This window comes from Lemur catta, chromosome 1 (assembly GCF_020740605.2).
Source record: "Lemur catta isolate mLemCat1 chromosome 1, mLemCat1.pri, whole genome shotgun sequence".
Taxonomy (NCBI): domain Eukaryota; kingdom Metazoa; phylum Chordata; class Mammalia; order Primates; family Lemuridae; genus Lemur; species Lemur catta.
This window is the reverse complement of record NC_059128.1, coordinates 25,492,063-25,513,434: the sequence shown is the minus strand read 5'-3', so window position 1 is coordinate 25,513,434 and position 21,372 is coordinate 25,492,063. Positions and strand designations below refer to the sequence as shown.

General features: G+C 41.2%; 1 protein-coding gene across 3 annotated transcripts in view; it reads right to left on the bottom strand.

Annotated features, from left to right (window-relative positions):
• Positions 1-276: 276 nt before the first annotated feature.
• AREL1 (apoptosis resistant E3 ubiquitin protein ligase 1) overlaps positions 277-21,372 on the bottom strand; it is a 38,854-nt gene continuing 17,758 nt past the window's right edge. For 2 of the 3 annotated variants that reach the window (XM_045563900.1, XM_045563891.1), the window contains exons 3-20: positions 18,569-18,623; positions 17,427-17,653; positions 16,262-16,499; positions 13,658-13,827; positions 13,214-13,394; positions 12,787-13,034; positions 11,224-11,301; positions 10,321-10,462; positions 10,066-10,187; positions 9,018-9,093; positions 8,368-8,477; positions 7,508-7,687; positions 7,207-7,332; positions 5,781-5,910; positions 5,635-5,693; positions 3,531-3,620; positions 2,934-3,109; positions 277-2,856 (exon numbers count right to left, since the gene is read on the bottom strand). In XM_045563900.1, the coding sequence (XP_045419856.1) occupies positions 2,754-2,856; positions 2,934-3,109; positions 3,531-3,620; positions 5,635-5,693; positions 5,781-5,910; positions 7,207-7,332; positions 7,508-7,687; positions 8,368-8,477; positions 9,018-9,093; positions 10,066-10,187; positions 10,321-10,462; positions 11,224-11,301; positions 12,787-13,034; positions 13,214-13,394; positions 13,658-13,827; positions 16,262-16,499; positions 17,427-17,653; positions 18,569-18,584 (2,472 nt within the window). In that variant the 5' untranslated portion in view covers positions 18,585-18,623 and the 3' untranslated portion in view covers positions 277-2,753. The remainder of the gene's footprint in view (positions 2,857-2,933; positions 3,110-3,530; positions 3,621-5,634; positions 5,694-5,780; positions 5,911-7,206; positions 7,333-7,507; positions 7,688-8,367; positions 8,478-9,017; positions 9,094-10,065; positions 10,188-10,320; positions 10,463-11,223; positions 11,302-12,786; positions 13,035-13,213; positions 13,395-13,657; positions 13,828-16,261; positions 16,500-17,426; positions 17,654-18,568; positions 18,624-21,372) is intronic. The other variant, XM_045563909.1, reaches the window with a different exon arrangement.

Below are 21,372 nucleotides of genomic sequence, written 5' to 3'. Positions count from 1 at the left end.
CTTCAGAGCTGAGCACAAACACTTGTATCTCTGCCACCCCCACCCCATGGCTATTTGGGAGGAAGAGCACAGGGGCCCTGCGTGGCACCATGGACAGCAATCAGGGAAGGGTGAAAGGGCAAGGATGGGACAGGCTAGGGCTCTAGGTGTACATTCTACCCTGAGCTGATCACTTATGGAGGAACTACTGGGGAATGCAAAAACATTTTAAACCTTTCTTTCCCCACCTTCAATTTAAGCTGTGAATCTCTACTTAAGCAGCCACTTGCTCCTTGGTTCTTATTTTAAACATTTATTTATTTACTGTACAAAATATTTACATTATCAGCTGCAACTCTCTGGCCCTTTCACCTGGCCCAGTGAATTTGTAGCAGGGCTTGGTCTCTGCTGAATTTCCAGAAACACTCTCTTGGTGTTCGCTTGATGCCTGCTCTTCTTCAAAGACACTAAAAGGCCAGAAGGGTAGCTGGCTCCCCAAGTACCTGGGCCACAAGGGCGTAATAAAATAACTGGCCAAAATAAGAAAAATGAATAGAAAATTGCTCAAAAAATAGCACACACTCCCTGCTCTCTGACATATTGTACCTTTTCCCCACACTGGCTAGTACCACACCAGGATTAGAAAAAAAGCAAAAGGAAAGCGAAAAAGAGCAAAGATACTTTTGAATAGAGTTAGGGGAGAGACAGAGTAAACTGGAAGAATAGAAAACCACAACAGTACCAAAGGGTTTTGTTAAACAAAGATTCCGGTGTCTAAGGACCACCAGAGGGATGCAGCTGCCCCAGCTGGGCTGCAATGGTGCCTAGGATGCTCTGAAAAAGTGCTATGACTAGAGCGTAAAATGACAGATCTAGCCAAGACAATCAACTCAATCTCCAGCATCAGTCTGTGGAGGGCTGCCAGAGGGGAGAATGCAGAATCCAGATGAGGAACAACTGCCAAAAACAGCAGAACCAGCCCACATGCCCTCAGCTGGAAACCCCTATCTGGGCCCAAGGGGCAGCATCATGTTTCCCAGGGTGATGACTAAACTTTCCTGTACATATCCCATGGGAAAAAATTTGGGCAAGCAGCAGCACCTTGTCCTGGTCCCTGAGGTGAGCAGTGACCATGTGGCATGGAGGATCCTGGGGTATAGAAGCCCTGCTGCTGGATCCCGGACCCAAGGACAGGTGAGGTCAGCACCCATGCCAAGAAAGGACAAATGACAACTGCAAAGGAGTGAGGTCAGACAGGAACTGCAGCAGCTCAGGAGGGCTTGTTTCACATGATCCCTGGGAACAGGAGGGCTCAGACATGCTTCCAGGAGGCCAAGGCATTGCCACAAGTCCTGCCTTGTCTCAGGACTCTGTGTACTTGCTGGTTTTGGCAATAAAGATGGCTTGTAATATTCTCAGAGTTGGGTGCCCCATCGGGAATGGTAGCTTGCAACAAAACCTTCTTAAAAACAGAAATCTGGGAAGTTGATGACATTTTGAGGCTTGAAATTGTTTTCACTGAAACAGTAACGAAAAAGGGTGTTGTCATCTTCCAAGAGATAGCAGCAGGTAGTTTTCAATCGTCACTCAACAGTGAACCTAACATAGCTTCCTTCCTCCTTAGGTCTCCTTCCTGGTAACTGATGGAGTGAAGGGAAGTACCGGGATGGCTAAGCATTTACTGTCCAACCTATCTATCTACTCCCATGTCTGTCCCCAGTGTCCTGACCCCAGGGACCTGTGATAAGCACTTAAACTCCTGATCCCCATTCCTTTGTCTTAATGCTATCAGAGAACACCAAGTGCAGAGAGAATCAGGGATTGCTGGCAGCTATTCTTACTGCTCCAATCCTTTGCTACAAAATTTTCTTTAGTAGAACTCTAAAGAATCCCCAGCTCTCAGCAGACTACCTAACTTGGGGGTCAGTGGCCCTGCCCAGCCACCCCTCACCCAAAGGAACAAACTCAGGGAAAAGCCTCAGTAGTCATGTGCCTAGACATGCCCCACAACCCTAAAGGAGAATCATATTAAGCACTGGAGGCCACCGCTCAGTTATCCTTCACATTCTTCAGTCTATCTGCTTTTCTCACTGGCTAAAATTCAAGAAAAAGCTTAGAGAGTTCTTTATGGATTAATAATCATTTCCAGAAATGCCTGAAGGGAAAGTGCTGTTTCCAGTTCTGACACCACAAAAAAAGATCCTTTTGTGCTATCAGTCCTCATTAGAGGTAGTCCAGTGCCATGGCCTGTGCCTGCCATTGTGAAGGGGGACAAAACCAAAGATTGCTCACGTGGGCCACTTCCTATCTGTGTCTCTCCTGGCTCCTGTCTAGAAGAGGCAATGATCCCACCCACAAAAAGGACTCAGGTACCAGTCTGGTCTAGTAGTGAGGGCCAAAGAGGGCACCTTCAAGAAGTATCTGCAGAGGGAGGTGGAGTAAGGTGTGGATTTAAGGCTTTCTGCACACCAGCTTCCCTCAGCTACTGAGTTCTTCAAATGACCAAATGAAATGACAGCAGTGCAGTCCTCTTCTTATGACTGAATGGAGAGCTCAGCTTACATACCATGCCAAAGTGGCCTGTGGCGGACATGGGCAGGGAGGGGGTGAGGTAAGGACAAGGCTTGTAGGTGACAAAATACTCCAGACACAGGGGAGCATGCGGCATCTTCTGGCTGATGGTTATGTGTGTCAGGGTCAGTAGTTACGATGTCTGTAATGTGTGCTTGGATGCTCCAGAGAGCCTGGGAGCCAAGTGGATGGCAGGAGAGTGGTCAGAGCATGCCAAAGCCCTCACAACCCTCGCTGATGGCCAGCTGCAGCATCCTGTGCACCTCTTCATAGGAGTCATACGTAGGGAGGCACAGCTGGTTAAAACTGGAAGGGCAAGGGGAAAAGAGATTAACTCATACCACCAGAAACCCGAGGCATGTACCAGGCAGTCAGATACCTACCACGTGTGTGCAGTAGGTAGCGTGCTATGGGTTGGAGCAGCAATAATCTGAAATGAGGGACAGAGGGCGGCAAAGCCTCCAGGTGGTAGCTGAGAGGAGCCTGTTGTGAACTGAAGTAGCCGAGCCAACTCCTCCTGGGTCAAACTGGAAACCACAGTCCAAAACCACCTCATGACCTGGCAGGGAGAGCACAAGGATCACACGTGGTACACAGGCTAGGATTTGATCCCTGGGGGAAGGAACAAGATACCCTGAAGTGGGGCTATACCCCAGTTACAGTTCTATGAGGACATGGGTAGGAATAGTTAGCGTTAACAACTTCTTCAGGAATTTACATTGTCACATGGTCAGGAGGGTAGTCACTGATTGCCTGGTTTTATTTCTTTGCATTTCCAATTTACTATTCCTGTGGCAGTCGGCATGATAGCCCTTAGGGATCACGGCTCCCTTCTGCCTGGACAACCACCTATCTTTCCCATATGTATCACTGTGTCCCAAACAACATGCCAACTTCTTTGACTCCTCTACTTTTTTCTTCTGAAATTTTTTCCTTCAAGCTTGGCACAAATCCAACTGTAACAAGTTTGGCCCACTTACCTTTTCTCTGAAATGCCATGAGCCACCAACAATTACTGCATGGGCTTTGAAGTCAGACACACTGATGTCTCCAGTCCCACACATCAGCAGCTACAGAAAAACAGTGAGTGTGACTACAACAGTCAGAGGGAAAAAGATCCATCATAAGGTCAAAACCACCTATGATAACATGGAAAATGCCAAAGAAAGTAAACACCAGGAAAAAGATAGAAGGTGAGAGGATAATGCCAGAATACTGTTTTAGGAAAATCAATTACGTACAATAAGCCCATGGTTGCTAACCAGCATGGTAAAAGAATCACATAGCTTTTTAAAAACCATATAGATGTTTGTGGCCCTATCCCAGACCTGCTGAATCAAAATCTCTAGGAATGGGTTCTGAGCTCATGTAGGTTGAAAGAGTATTCCAGTGTTTCTGATGAGCACCCTCAGAACTGCTGTGATGGATTATTTTTAATTGAAACAAAGGGAAAAAAAAAAAACCCAACTGTTCACTGATAGTCTGGTCTGGGAACATCAGGGAGAAAAGGCAGACCTTTTCCTTTGATGGAGACCCCTGGCCCCATTTATGAATTTGTCAGATGGCCTTTGGATTGAACTTTTACTACCTTCCCTTTAGCCCTGCCTCTACTTGATCAGATAAATTAAAAAGTATGCCAAAAAATGAGAACATTAATGACATCAGATCCCTAAACATTTTGTTGATATCCTAATTCGGTTCAGGATCCAGCATGTTACTTAGCAGACTGTGAATACTCATCCAATAGCTATAAAGAATGATACATCCTAGTCAAGAGACAAGAAAAGCCCAAACTAAGCCTGAGAAGCCTTGGCTCCCTCAAAAAGAACTTGCTAAGCTAATGAGTCACAAAGAGCAAGATGTGGAACAACTGTAAGAGACTGTGCCCTTCCTTTCTACTCACTTTTACAAATTGTTACAAATGCTTTGCTTCAAAATAAAATATACCAGTAGCTACTCCTTAGCCCCCAAAATAAAAGCACTGACAAGTCTATCAGAAACTTTAGGCTGAGATGTGGAGAGTTCATCTTGTTTGGATTTCACATCTGAAGGTACAAAATGTGATGAAAATTACACAAGATTTTGATTCTTGTTCTCCAAGCCAGTTCAGTCAATAAGAATAAGAATTATACAAGACCACCAGAAACCACTTTCTCCAATCCCCATTTTTAAAGAACTATCCTCCCTAAAGGAAACAGTTTGCAGAAACACATGCCTCATAAAAACCATGGGAAGTTAAAACTAGTAACTTGCATTGTACCACGTTAGCAGTTAAGGACAAATTGATTCTATTCTTTGCCCACACTTGGTGTGGACTTCAATTCTGCAAATTATAGAATGGTATTTATCATCTTACTGCTTTTTTTTGGTTGTTATAGGACCTAAAATAAGAATATATTTACTATGTATATAAATATATAGGCTAGGTATAGTGGCTAGCACCTGTATTGGGCGGCTAAGGTGGGAGGGTCACTTGAGGCCAGAGTTCAAGGCTGCAGTGAGCTATGATCACACCACTGCACTCCAGCCTGGGCAACTGAGCGAGAGAGACCCTGTCCCTAAATAAATAAATAAATATATATACAATGTAGTGTTATGGTCCAATACTTTGAAATATGTTCACATCTTTTGGTTTGTCTCCTCCTCTAGAATATAGCCCATGAAGGCTGGAACTTTGTCTTACTCACTGCTATCTCCCTAGTGCTGCAAAATACATGGCATACAGGAGGGACTCAATATATACCTGAACAAATAAATTCTAGTGTTCCCTTAAATGTCATGGGATTTTATGAAAACTGTACCTGATACCAACATTCTTTACTACTTAACTGGTATCAATAATATTTGATGAATAAGTGAATGTTAATTATTACTCTTTATAATAATTAGTTATTTGCTTTCTAACATTCATATTCTAAGTTTTTAAAAGCTGAAGAAAGGGTCAATGAATGGAAGAGTGACAAAAGTGAAACCAACTCCTGCATAAACAGCTGTCCTGCTACATCTCATAACAGAAGGTGCACCAGGTTGGTTCCTGAGGATGTTGGGTCAAGAACAAGAGTAGTCTGAATTGTAAGCACTTACCTCAAGTTCATTCTCATCAAAAATAGCCAAAAGGTTCTCAGGGACCAACTCATTCAGGCCTGAAACAAAGTAGCCAAGTTAAAGCCATACCCACACCACGGATACAGGTATTTTAACTTCAAGGCCAAGAGTAGACAGGATCCCACCTTTTAGGAAATGTTCCACTTCCTCTTTCACTTGACTGGCCAGCCGATATTGGGCCAGTAAATTTAAATAGAAGATTTTATTTGCATTGGTTACTGGGGTTTGGGCTCCACCTGTCATGAGTTCTACAACCTGAAACAGGACACAAAAGACACACACAGAGAGGCTGTGGATGGAAATTTATAAGATGCTACCTGCCCAGTATGTTCCACAAACAGCATTACTGACCTCCATCAGTGCCAGTCACAAATTTCTGCTGTGCATCCAGCTTTTTAACACTGGCTACTATTTCTGAAATAGGTGTCTGGGTGAGATTTTTCTCTGACCCAGTCAAGTAATGGTGATGTAACAGGACTACATCTAGATTCCTTGCTAGCAGTATTTTAATCCAAATGATTCAAAATTAAACTACTATTGACTTCTTCTCGGAGCAAGTGAGAGTGAATAGATAAGTAGTGAAGAATTCTTTCTATGTCTCAGAAATTCGAGGATGGGAACAGTTGTTCTGCACATTCTTCTATCTCTCACATGAGTCAACAGAAAGGGCCACAGCTTGAAACTTGGAGATCCTGGATTATAATCCCAACCCTGATGCTCATTTGCTACAGACCTTCAGTCACTTAGCTATTTGGACCCCCAATTTTCCTATCTGCAAAGAAAAAGCTGACAAGCGATATGATTTCCAAATAGAATTGGTATCCCCCAATAAACAACTTGTAAAGGAAATTTGAAGGAGCCCTGAAGCACAGTTTAAAACCACCATGCTGAAAATTTGGGTACAGTGACCATGGTTGTCTCCATAGGTGAATGAAGTCATAAGACCAGATTTTAAGATCCTGGCAATAGCATGGTAGGAACACCATTTTAATCTACTATAATTTAGATCCATTGAGGGATTCCCAATGGATCTAAAAATGTAAAACTTTTTTTCTGTTATTATATGCAATTCTGGATTTTTATTGTATGTGACTAAGCATTTCTATCTAGTAGCACAAGAAATAAATCATCTACATCACTACTGCTAATATTGATGAAGACACTGCCATCTCTTCCAAATCTTCTTGTACAGTGACACTTCAATATCACTCAGTTCCTTTTTGACTGGAAAGTAGGAATGGGTGGGATAGATGGGCACATGTGTCTTTTGCTCCACTCAAATGAGCTGAGATCAAAAAGTATGGGATGTGATGTCCTAAAGCTGTGCAACATGGTAGCTGCTAGGCAAGTGCAGTTACTTAAAATTTAAATTAATTAAAATAAGATAAAATGAAAAATTCAGTTATTTGGTCACACTAGCCACATTTTGAGTACTTAACAGACAACACAAATATAGAACATTTCCACCAATGCAGAAAGTTCTATTAGCCAATGCTGCTCTAGAGAAAGCCGGAGAACATGGGACCCACAGCCTTTGGTCCTCTTTCTCACCTTATCCAATTGACCTGATTTATTATATTTCTCTTCTGCAAAGACCAGCTCCATCTCACTCATGTCATTGTTGAGGATAAAACAAACTTTAGATTTGTAGAATTCTGGGTCATCTGTTTCAAAATACTGGGGAGACAGAAAGATACAGAACAGAACATGAATGCTCTTGCCCAGAAATGAAATTTGTAACTGCTTGGAACCACTTAATTTCTTCAACCTTAAGATTAATAAGCTTAAGTGTAGAGATTCCAGAGTTAATGGCCAGGGGGCCTTAGTAGAAAATGCACCCCCAAGATGTTACCTTGTAATGCATACGTAGTCCTATGATTTGGGCCAGGAAAGAACGGGTGAAGCGAGCTCGGACCAACTGCTTGTAGGGTCCTCCTAGAGAGGACTCATAAAGACACTTGCCCACGAGCCGCCCTGCGAACTCATACATCTTCAGACGCAGATGAGCTGGGCGATTAGGATTGGGATGCACCTGTCCAAGAAAAAGACTGAAAGGCCCTGGGCCATTTTTCTTCAAGCGTAGTTCTAGAAAGACCCTCCCTCCCCAACTCCATGCCAAGGAAGCAAGAATTTCAGTGTGAAGATCAAAGAGCCCACCCCAAATGACATTAGTCTTTTGGTAGCCAGCACTGAGTAATTCAAAGTGACTGGAGGATAAAGGGCAAAGATGGATTTATATTAAGTTGAAGAATTTTATATCAAGTTTGTGGTCCCTAGCTAAGTATGGAATTGAATCAGTGGATGATGTGACACTTTTTCCCTAAACCAGAACTTCTTTCAACCAAAGTCTACTGCTCTAATGCTTCTACCTAGTCAAAGATCTAGTACAGAAATCAATTGCTTCAGGTATATTTTGAGAAAGTGGCTTAACTATTATAATAATTAGTAGAGTAGCCACTGCAGTATAATGCTTTTTAGTCCAATATTCATCTACCTGCATTTTCTCTTATTTTACAGATGAAATAATGAAGGTAAAGAGGAAAGAGGTAATCTGATTAGCTCATATTGCAAGTAGCAAAATTAAGAACAGGACACAAGTTGTCAGACTCCTAGGTCAGTTTCATAATTTCAAGTCCCTGTTAGTCTATCCATTATAACATAATCCCCCAAATCCCCATTTTCCACCCACCCATGGGCAAGTCACAGACTCACTAATGCTTGGTTGTTGTCACTGAACCGGGTGAAGAGCTGATTGGTGGTGTCAAATAGGGCTTTACAGATTAGCTCAAACCATTCCCGGCGAGGCCCTCCCCAGTCGAGAGCTGAAAAATATAATGAAAATAAAAAATGACTCTGGCCTACCTCCTCTTACCACTTTTGTTCATTTAGTCATCATTTTATTATACACTCTCCACATTCCCTCTATTCCACTACCTTAGTGTTTCCCAATTGCAACTCATCTAAACTGTGGACTTCTTTTGAAATCCCGCCTTTCTGTAGGAATAAAGGTATTTTGATGAATAAGCTAATGCCCCCTAGTATGGAAACATATCAGAAATCCCAGGGAACGGCTCGTTCTCTCAAAAGTTACTTTGCCATTCTGGTTCAAACTCTTAGAGTCCTCCCTCCAATCCCCATATGTCTGTGCTCTACAAGTTCCTCCACGCCAGGTGGTCAGAAAACAGTACCCTTCTTTCTTGACTCATGGTTTCTTTTTCCCTTGGAAAAAGAAGCTGAGTTTTGGGGGGAATTTAGGGGACAGTGGGGAGGGAGTTGTTTTCGTTTTTTGTGGAGAAGGAGTAAGAGTGAGGGTGGGAGTGGGGAGGAGAGTTAAAAAGATGAATATAAATTCCAAAACTGACCTTCTTCATCCTGGAAAACCACTTCAAAGTTCTTGCTCCAATCTGAGATGGAGAAATTCCGAGTGGCTTTCAGAGACTGAAAAGCAGTGAAAGGAAGGGAATTGTCAGAACACTGGCTGGCATCCCCTGGATGTCAAAGACAAAAACAAGAGCATTGCCATTGTCTGCTGAACTAACCACTACTACTTGGAGGAAATAGATTATTCATAAATAAGCTTTAATAATACCATCTTATATTTGGAATGCACATATCTCCAAAAGAACTTTAAAGTTTTTAAAAATAATCTAATTTGTCTTTACACCATCACTTGTTAGAAAGTTGAAGCTGTTTGGTTTTTTTTTAAACCCTTATTTTATTAATACGAAAACTCTTGCATAAAGGAGTAAAAAATGACTCAAGTCAGTAAGCTGTAAGCGACAGAACCAAGGAGTCCTGGTTTTCAGCAAAGTATGGTCTATCCACTAGACATCTTTATCCACAAGGCTAGGTTCAGACAGGGAGCCATGCCACACAGAGAATGTGGCTGTGAAAAGGGGTTTCCAGGCACACCTACCAGAGCCAAACATCACAAACACTTTCTGGACAGGGACCAACCCTTCTCATTCTCAGGGAATGTAAGAACTATGCCAGTGTCTGTGCAGTGGAGACAGACACACATCAGTGTTCCTTTTCCATCAGACCAGAGTGACAACAAAAATCATTTCCTTTTAATCCAACAAGAGCTCTTCTATTCCAGGGATTCAATAACAAGAACTTTCTTCTGTAACCACCACTTACACCTGCCCTACATAGGAGTTCCATGACACTGTTCAGGAACAACTTCAGTAGATTTGAAAGCCAATGAGTCAACTAATCTCTTTCCCTAAATAACAAACCTCCAAAAACTCTGCCCTAAACTTAGTATAATCAAACAAATAAAAAATATATCTTTTACAGAGAGAAATTTAGGTTTCATAAGAAAGATAAACTGCAGAATATAACCAAATACTAAAGAGGTTCTTGTTGGAAAACTTTGGCATGTGGTGACAGAAATGAAGCTCTACGCACCGATTCCAATAAGGCGTGTCTGCTGACCTTCAGGGTGACTTTGGAATGTGGTCTTTTCATATGCACCTGCCGAAGCTCTCGCTGGAAAAAGTTCACCTTGTCCTGAAAGGTCTCAGAGCCTCCTGAGGAGCAGCAAGATCCATCATGATTACTGCCTCATTATAAGACATCTGTGGAGTCCCACCTCCACACTGCCATGTACCCATGGTGGCTCAGGTCACTACCTTCCCCATCAGAATCCCTGTCCAACCTCACCTATGTTCTTATGCAGGGAGCGGATGAAAGTGGCGGCTAGAATGTTCCTCTCCTTACAGCTGAGCTCCACAGGAGGCTGAATGCCATCATCTACTACCAGTGTGAGCAGCTTATGGACAGGGTCAGGGCCAAGGTATGAAAACTAGCAAAGAAAAAAAAAGAAGTTAATCTATAAAACCCTCAAACCCAGCAAAAACTCTCCATATCCCTACCCTTCTGTACCAACCAACAAAAACAAGTAAGCCTGTTTTCCCCAAGTGAGTACCTACCGGGGGTACATCTCCTTTCTTTTCACCTCAGTGCTCTACAATTCAAATTTTAAATTATTTTATTCATAGAGACTGCCTTTAGTAAGGATCACAGGCAACATTACAGACCTTCCAACATAAAACATAAGAAGGGTGAGAGTAGCAAGCATATATAAAATAGTAAGAAATGACTACTCCAAACTGGCTGGAGGAAAATGATTTTTATAAAATGACATAGTCAAGACTTTGGGCAAAAATTTAGATTCCAAAAGCCCAGAAAAGAAAACCATTTATTTTTAATATATGAGAATGTTGTTTCTAAAAGTTAGCTTCACCACACTGGGAGACCAAGCTTGGGCCAGAATTACCAATATTTTTTCTATTAACTTAGTCTTGGAAGCAAAGGATAACTGGTGAAGTATTCTGAGTTGTTACTGATTCCTGTTTTTATAGGCATGTGCCCTTCCAGAATTTATATATATTCTTCATGCCATTTAGTGAGGAGATAACACACTTTCTTTGTTAGGCAATGAATCCTGTGTGCACAATGAGAACTTCCAGAAACACCAAAAGCCCTTCTGGGAAAAAAGAAAAGGCTGAAACATTCCAGAGCTGAAGCCTGCTCAGCATGAGCTAGATGTAAGGCTCAACTTACTTTTGTTCCTGGGCACACTCGGAAGGTGTAAAGGCGCCAGGGAATGATTTTCAGGTAGAACTCCTTCACTGAGAATTGCTAGAGGACCAACAGGAAGAACAGGAAGTGAATGATAAATAAAATGGTTCTATTTGGGTATTAGAATTCAAATATTATAGTCCCTATCTACATTTCTCATAATAATCTTTTCCCTCCATGGACAAAAATGACAATTTAGTCAGTATTAAATCAAATAAATACATCAACTATATCTTTAAAAAGGCAAATGAAAAATACTACTCTGACAATGCCATTTTACACAGAGATACTTCATAATCTTAATATTCAAGTCTTACTACAATTTCTCAATATCTGAGATCAGGTTTTCACTTTATGGGTACAGAAGATTTCACCTAGAAGCAATTAAAATCTCCTTCTCCTCAGCCAGATGCTGCTCAGAATGACTTCTTCCAAATCAGTGGACAGAGGACACCAGCAGCCCATACCTACTGCTTTATCCCTATTGGCATGGTTCTGAGGATTTGCCAAAGAAGGAAAGGTAGGAAGATGGGCAGTGGGGTGATGTAGCTGGGGAGGTCTCACACAAAAAAGTCCATAAAAACACCTCATGTAAGAATAAAGAGGAGTCTCTTTATGCCATTAACAAAAGAGGAAAAGACAATGCAGTAATTTTTTAGCCTAAGAAAAACCCTTTTATCTGAATGTGCAGGTCAGATTTTTTTCTTGATTTTAAAAACTTCATTAAAAAATTTTGAACACATACTAAAGAAAAAATAATAATACAATGAACCCATCACAGCTTCAACAATTATCAACTCATAGCGAATCTTGTTTCATTTATCCACTCCACCCATTTCCTTCATTACCATCCCAACCAGACTAAATTTAAGGCTAGATTTTTAAATGAAGAATGGTACAACAGTGAAGTGTTCTGAAGTAGAACAGAATTAAATTCAGTTTTGGTTATGAGATTAAAGGGATATAATGGGATGTTTCAACAGAGTCTCATTTTTATGAGGACTGAACGAATAAGAAAATACAAATATTAAAAAGGAACTTTTACCACAAAGCGCCTCTTAGCTCAGGGGCTTGGGAAGTTCACCTTTTTCCCCCTACAATATGTCTTTATTCTTGTAGCCTGATAGTGACATGCATTATAGTGGCTTCACCAATCACAGAATGAAAGATCAAATTGTTCCAATATAGCACAAGGAGCCAACAGTGATTTTTAAACTAGTGAGAAATTTTTAATGGGTAAAAGTAGCTTTCTACACAACTCTTAAGAGCCATGCCTTGAAAAATATTCCAGAAGCAATCAAAGGACAGAATGACACAGGTGCTCTAAAGCACCAAAGCTTTAGATAGAGATTTAGTCTCGCTGAAACCAAACATTTGCAGCAGTATAAGTGGCACAATCTTCTGCTTAACTTAATCTCTCGGAAACCCCACAAGTCAACATCTTGCCCTGAAACTCAGACTGCTACTTTGTGGTTTCTGTTACCAAATACCAAATACATGCAGGCTCAGGCAGAGGGATTTTAAGGCAAGAATGGGAGTTCCAACCTTTGGTGACACGTAGCAGTACACCTTCTTCGGTTTCTTCACTTTCTCGGGCGTGTGGCACTCAGAGGGTGAGTCTTCATCTTCCTCCTCAATAGCAGTGGAGGGCCGGCGCTGGGAGGAGCTCATGTGCATGGGTGGAAGGTGCCACGGAGTGCTGGTACAGTTGGTAGCATTATAAAGATAGGCCTCAAAGTAAATGCTCACACCTGAGGTGGACACATTGCGTTCGACAATATTCCTCTCGTTCTCTGAAGTATAATAAGGGATAAGGTTTAAAGTAGGAGTCAGGGGAGAAAAATACTGCCTATCACCAGTCCTTTAGCCCACAGGAAATAAGCCAACCATGGCTCAATATCAAATGCTTGTGAGATCATGCAAAGAAGTGGCCAGGGAATAGGACTAAATCACACCTTTTCTTTCAACTCACCACTTAGGACAATGATGTCAAATTCGCCATTATTGATTGGCTGATTTTGGTATGAAATGCAGGCACGAAAGCAGCCACGAGAATGCAGGGTGAGTCGCAAGAACACCTGGCAAGTCTGCCTGTTGGATGTCACTGACTTCTCAAATGAGACACCAGTACTCTCTTCTTCTTGAGGGCCGAGCTACAGGAAGATAACAAAGCGTCACTTCACATATAAAATTTTTCCCTATTTGCAAGGCAATTTACTTTTTATCAAGAACTTCCCTATCTGTGATCTAATCTAAGTCTCACAATTACTAATAAGACAGGTATTATCAGATGAAGATGCAGACAGCACAGAAGGCAGGGACAAGGAAACAAGAGATGGAAGTAAATTAGAAGGGGTGACAATGACAGAGAAAGGAGCCTGCTCTCCCTAGCACATAAAGAAGGGAGGCTGCTTACCTCATGAATGGACAAACTGTAATTGTGCTCATCTCTCAAAGATGTGGAATTGTTGGTAGGGTTGTCATACTCATCTCGGGGCACTATTTGAAGGGTGTGTGGCTGCCCACAGGTCAACACAAGAGTAGAAAAATGGCACACAATTTTGGTCTTGGAAGGAACCACCATTCCTGGAACAAAGACAATGAAATCTAACATTTAGAGAGGGGCTCTTCAGGACACAAAGATCTGCTCAGTGAGTCCTAGAGAGCTAGATCCCTAGATATTTATCTAGGAATAAATAACACTATTAAGAGGGGCGGGGCGGGGGGGGGTGGGAGAAATAGAAAAATTAACTCAAATAAACTTTGAGGCTCATTTTTACAAATTCTTAACCACTGTAAGCATTAGACAAAATGAGAAAAGAACCTGGAGTAAATAGAAACAATGAGTTACAGATATGGTGCCTGAAGTCCCATTGGGAACCTAAGAGTTAGGTGGGCCCTAAAAATAAGTGCTGAACAATTGCAAAAAAAAAAAAAAAAAAAAAACCACCATGAAATACTTAGTTGCAAATCTAATAAAACATCTACAAGACTTGTATACTGAAAACTACAAAACACTGATGAAAGAAATAAAAAAGATCTAAATAAATGGAGAAACATATCATATTTATGGAAGATTCAACATAATACAGATGTCAGTTTTCCTCAAACTGATATACAGGTTTAATGCAATTCTTATTAAATTTAGATAAGATTATTCTAAAATTTACAAGGAATGGCAAAAGAACTATTTATAGAATAGCTAAAACAATTTTCAAAAAGAAGAATAAAGTATGAAGAGTCCAGTTTACCAATTATAAGAGCCTATTACAAGACTTAGGATATATCTTATAAGATTTATTATAAAAGCTACAGTAATCAAAGAGTCTGTGGTAATGGTGGAGGGACACTTACGTTGATTAATAAAAAAGAACAGAGAACCCAGAAATAGATCCCCACAAATATGCCCAACTGAATTTTGACAAAGGTGCAGAAGCATTGTAATGGAGGAAAGATAGCCTTTTCAACAAATGGCGCTGGAGCAACTAGACATCTATAAGCAAAAAAGGGAATCTTCACCCAAATCTCACATACAAAAATTAACTATAAGTGGATTATGATCTTAAATATAAAATGTAGGCTCATGCCTGTAATCCCAGCACTCTGGGAGGCTGAGGCAGGAGGATAGCATGAGCCCTGGAGTCAGAGGTTGTAGTGAGCTATGAGCACACCGCTGCACTCTACCCGGGGTGACAGAGCAAGACTTTGTCTCAAATAAAAAAAAAAGAGCATAAATTGGATTTCGTGAAAATTAAAAACATTTGTTCCATGAAAGGCCCTGTTAAGGGGGTAAAAAGAAAAGCTACAGATAGGGAAAAAGTATTTGCAGACCACATATTCAACAAAGGACTATCACGTACAATACAATATACAAAGAACTCTCAAACTCAACAGCAAAAAAACAAAAAATTCCAATTAGGAAGTGGGCAAAAGATATGCAGAGACATTTTACCAAAGAGGATACACAGATAACAAATAAGCACATGAAATAATTTTCAACATCATTAACCATTTGAGAAATGCAAATTAAAAGCACAAGGAGATACTACTACACACTTATCAGAATGGCAAAAATAAAAAATAATGACACACAGGAACAATCTCAACACACTACACATGTAGGTTGCAGAACTGAGAATCAGAGACTATAATTTTAGACTTCAATACCAGTGAGCATCTGTTATCTGGCATAAAGGACTTGAGAGGGGGGAAAGTAGGGACAAAGGCCTCAATTCTCAGGTATCAGAAGCTTGGGTAGGCACTCTTCCATGACAAAGAAAACACATATTAGCATCAAGGATGGGATTGGGGTCAAGGTGCTTTTACTTGAAAAGGTTTCACAAATCAGAAGGATTTATTTTTTGTCTATTCTGGCACCCTGTCACTTAAGAACTTACCAGATTGATGACTCAGCAATTCTACTTATAGAGAAATAAAAATGTATGTCCACACAAAAGCTTGTACACAAATGTTTGCAGCATTACTTACAGTAGTACAGTAGCCAAAAAGCAGAAACAACCCAAAAGTCTATCAACTGACAAATGGATAAATAAAAGGTGGCATACACATACAAAGGAATATTATTTGGCAATAAACAGAAATGAAGTACTAATTCATGCTACAGAATGGATGCACCTTAAAAGTATCATATTAAGTAAAACTAAGCAGTCTCAAAAGGTCACAAATTTTATGATTACATTTATATGAAATGTCCAGGGTAGACAAATCTACAGAGGCAGTAGATTAATGGTTGCCTATAGCTGAAGAGTATGGGGAAAAAGTGATTGCTAAAATGTATGGGGTTTCTTTACGGGGTGATGAAAATCCTCTAAAATTGACTGTGATGATGGTTGTACAAGTATGTGAACTTTAAAAACCATTAAATTGTATATTTTAAATGGATGAATTGTATGACATGTAAATTAAATCTCAATAAAGGTGTTATTTAAAAAAAAGAAAGCAAAGAAAGAATGGAGGGAGTGAGGAAGAGGGAGGGAGACAAAGGGAAAAAAAAACCTACCAGGCTGGAAAATTTTGTAGTAAGGACTATAGGCCACATTTAATCCACCAAGCTTCACTGTGATTTCATAACGTCCAGCCTTGCGCACAGTGAAGGCCACCTTTACCACGTTGGAATTGGGCTCCTGAAGGACTTCCTGAGTCACTGGAATCTCCACTGCTAGCTCAACATGAGAGATGTGAACTCTTAGTCCCACAGGCCGATGTGCAGGGAAAGGCTGCCCATTCTTATAGAATAACTGCAGTGGGGAGAACAGGAGTACCCATCAGTGAGCGAAGGGAAAAAATCATCTATGTAATTAGAGAGTGTGGGGAGGGAGGCGTCAGCTGGCAGAGGCCGCACTGGTAAATCCCAGCACCTATCCACTCCTTATAGTCCTGCTCAAAGAAACACAGAAACCAACGCCCCCAACTCTCCAAAGAAACCATTCAATGATGAACAAATTCTTAATCTGTGCAGAGGACAGGGGAAGAATTACCACTGAATCAAGAAAATGTCCACCTCAGCTTGACATTTCTGAACTACCACTGCTGCCTCCTCGGTCTTATCAGCCCTTTATATTACATTACCAGTGCTAACCCAAATTTAAAGGTAAGTCAGCCAAGAGCACTGGCACCAAGTGAACTAAAGCACCAGGCAAGGGGAGGAGGGGTTCAGGCTCTCAAGCTGTAATGCTACAGTGGAGAAGTCACTGCAGGGCTCAGCAAACGTTTTCTGTTTAGTGCAGAATAATAAATACGTTTGGTTTCATGGGCCATAGACAACTCAACTGTCATAACTATTCAAGTGTGAAAGCAGCCACAGTCAATACATGATGAGTGGGTGTGGCTATGTTACAATAAAAATGTATTTGCAGAAACAGAAGGTGGGCCTGATTTGCCAACCCCTGATCTGTAACACCTACTCTTTTTAGTAATACTTTTCTTATTTTGAAAAGGTACCCTTAAGCTTTATACTTCTTCAAATGTAAGCACCTATGAAACCAAAATGATAGAGAAATTTGTAACTCTTCAGACAGTAACAATTCCCAAGTTCCTGGGAGGAGCTGAAAAACAAGCAAAAATGTTAACATTCCAGACCAGCAATACCAACAGACTGAACTGAGCTCTGGAAAGCAAGTGACTTAAAAACCCCAACGGGTACAGAGACAGAAACATTCCCTTACATGCACTCGGAAGGCCATGCTGTGGCCCACCTCATAGGGGTCCTTCCAATCCCAAGAGACTTTGCAAGACCGGGGATCCAGGTAATTTCCCCGCACGTAGTCATAAATAGTCCGGTCCCCTCGGCGCTCACGGTCCTCATTCTGGAGGAAGCTGACTACTCGTGCGGCAAGCTCAAAGAGGAACTTAATTGTGAAGAAGAATGCAACCACAGATACTGTGATTCCACCTATGTAAAAGAGAAAACACACAAACCACCTGTCAGTTACACATTACAGCACCTCATTATGGAGTAGGATAGCCATCTCTCAAAAGTTACAGGAAGTCAGTATGAGATTGCAAGACTGCCAAAGAAACACTATACTGGGTCACTACCCCTGTGGATGAAGAGAGGAACTTCTACCTCAGGGGTCAGCTACTGCGGCTCTCAGGCCAAATCCCACCCACTGCCTGTTTCAGTAAATAAAGTACTAAGGAATAAAGCCACACCCATTTGTTTACAAACTGTCTGGGGCACCACATTGGCAGAGTTGAATAGCTGTATGGCCATCAAAAACGAAAATAGTTACTCTCTGGCCTCTTACAGGAAAAGTTTGCTAACTCTTGCTCTACCTGAACTACATATAATGCTCCCCTGCTCCCTCCTTCCTACATGTGGTGGGCCCCCACAGAAGCAGTAAAAAGAATGTGCATTTGGTTCCCTCCATTTCCTTCTCAAAACAATGCACACCTGGGAGCCTTCCCCTGCCCTGTCTACTTGGCAGAAGCCCTCCCCAGTCCCCATCAGAGTTAGGGGTTCCCTCTTCTGGGCTCCTTCAAACCCCTGTACATTCACCTATTATAATTTTTCTCTTCCTTGACCAGTTCCCCCTTCAAGTTATGAATTCCTACTCCTTGAAGGCAGATTTTTGCCTTATTCAACTTTAGACTCCACAGTAAACAGTGTCTGGCATTGACTATAATTGCTCAGTAAATATTTCCCAAATGAATGAATCCCACTGCCAACTCTATGAATATACATTCTGGCATGACTGGAAATATTTCTAGCTGTATTATTAAGGGGAATGGGGATAAACAAGGAGGCAAAAGGGACCTAAGCAACCCCCGCAAAAAGATAATAAAGAAAGCCCTTTCTATAACTTACCAATAACGTAAAACATCAGGTCCCTTCAATGCCGACAGACAGCCGAGGATCACAGCTGCAGCCGGAAAAGAAAACGTGTTTAGTTTTTTCCTAGAACTCTTCCTTATAGCCATCTCAGAGTGAAACAAAGTAGAGCATAAGGCTTGAGCCAACCAACTCTCTCTAGTCTATGTAGCCTGCTATTCCTGTCCTCTCTCTAGCTTGACAGGTGTCCTATGACATGTTTCAGAGAAACGAGAGACTGCATCATTCCTCCTCAAGACTTCCAATCTACCAACCACCCTAGGGATACCACAAACCGCCACTTGCTTGCTATATTGCTAGTTACAAAATACAATAACATGGCTTTCATCTTCTTAGATCCATGGTTCCCAAGACAGTTTCCCTCCCCCATGCAAAGTGGTGCTAATTAACACAAGCAAAGAAGATAATTGAGTCACTTTCCCCTTATATTTGCCTTCTGGAAGTAATTCAGCTAAGTAGAAATAGCTATATAAAATGTAGATTTTTTTAAAGCAAGTATCATTATCATCATGTTGGTATTATGTAATTAAAATGAACTCTTGGTCAACCCAATAATAAGCAGTGGGTATGTAAGGGAAGTCATTTATGCTGTTACCAATCAGTCAAACTAATGGGCCCTCTGGAAGATGAGCTCAGCAGAAAGACCAAGGAGAGGAACAAAAGGAGACTATACTTCTTATCCTCAGTGATGCCTGTCAAGGTCAGAGTTTGAGGGGAAATTGAATTTCACTGTCATTAAACTTGTTTCCAGAATAAGACTTCAATCTTCATTTGGTCATTTGAACCACTAAAGGTGCTACCAAGGAAAAATGCATAGTACACTGATGTTCATATCTTATCACTGAGTTTGACCTTAGTATAGGCTCTCCATTCTACAATGCTCTGAGTTCACTCTTTCAAGTCAATATATATACATTAAGGTTATCAATGTTATCTCAACCCAGCACCTTTTTTTATCAGTACGAGAATATTACTTAAAAGCAAGTCAACCAAAAATTTCTAGGCTCAGATCTGCAAGGGAACAAAACGTCTTTTTTTTCAGATTGCGCTTCTATATCTGATAGTGCTGGAAAAATTTAAGAGAAAGAGAGAAAGAAAACAGCCCATTAGTTCTTTTGATGACAATATACCCAATGGATCCCACAGAAAATAAGTAATTTGAGGAATGACTGTCTGAAGTTCCATAGAAATCCCTACTTAGACTGGTGTCTAAAGTCCTACTAGAAAAGAAATCCACCCAAGGAAGATTAGAACTGTCAACACATATAAATTATAAACAATATACAGACCCAAAATTTAAGATCACAACTACTGAGCCTCCTTCCCAAACAAGTATCTTGTCTCCTGGACCTCTATGCTGAAAAGCTGCTATCATCTCTCAAAAAGCAACTGTCTGCACCTTACAGGATGTACTAGATTAACGGTCCCCAACCTTTTTGGCACCAGGGACTGGTTTCATGGAAGACAATTTTTCCACAGACCACAGGTAGGGGTGTCACGGGTCGGGGGAGGGTGGCGCAGAGCTCAGGTGGTGATGTGTGGCCCATTTCCTAATAGGCCACAGACCAGTACTGGGCCACAGCCAAGGGGTTAGGGACCACTGATCCTAGCAGACTTGGTTAGACCAAAATGGTAGTTTAACTTCTCAGCTAGATGCCATCCAATCTGATCCTAGATGTGAAACTTCTGGTCCTCAGGGAAGTTATAGAACTCAGCAGAAAATGAAACATATGTGACTGGCGTTACAGACTTGTGATCCCATGTCTCTTGCTCCTTGGAGGAAGAACAGTGACAAATTTATGGCTTGAGTCACCAGGGTTGGAAAAATTTCTATCTACTATCTTTGACAATTACAACCACCTTTTCTGTGAGATGCAGCTGACACGCAGTAAGTCACAATCCTGGAGACCAGTCCCAGGGCTGCAACTAACTATGTGGCCTATCTAGGCTTCAGAATTCTCATTGCTGTAAAAAGAATTGAGATTTAGTAATTTCTATAGCACCATCTCCTTTAAGTATGATATGACTTCAATGTAACTACCCATAGCCATCAAGACTGTAAAACCAAATAGTGTTAACAAGTAGTATAATATAGAGAATGAGGGCACATATTCTAGCGTTAGATTACCTGGGTTCGAATCCATGCTCTGCCACTCACAATGTGACCTTGGACAAGTCATTTAATCTTTCTATAGGGTGCCAGTTTCCTTATCTGTCAAATGGAGACAACACCTATATGTACCTCACAGGGGGTGTGCTATGAGGATTAAGTGAGTTAACACATGTAAACAGAGTAATGCCTGGTATACAGTCAGTTCTCAAAGTTTTAATGACTGTAACAACTAGCAGTAGTAGTACCAATATCACCACTCCTTTGCTTCGGAGCTGACAGGAAACTCAGGGAACCTCTCTACTGGCCCACACTTTCTTGAATGAGAAATGCATCAGAATTAAAAAAAGGCATGCCTTCTATGACTGTTCCTAAAATCTCTGCCTGCATGGGAGCTCTCTATACTATTCTAATTTTATGCTTGAAAATTTTTATAATAAAGAGTTAAAAACTCATCCTAAAATAATTCAGCCAACAAATACTAAGTGCTTACTTAATGTGCCAGGTACTAGGGGAACTGAGTAGCCACAGTCCCAATTTTCATGAAGCTGAGAGTAATGAACTTTACCTTGTTGAGTCCTTGGTCACTATTCCTCACTCCCAAACAAATCACCCTCTGCCCTGTCCTAATGCTACCCCTTCCCCCTCCCCTACCCCCACCTCTCACCGT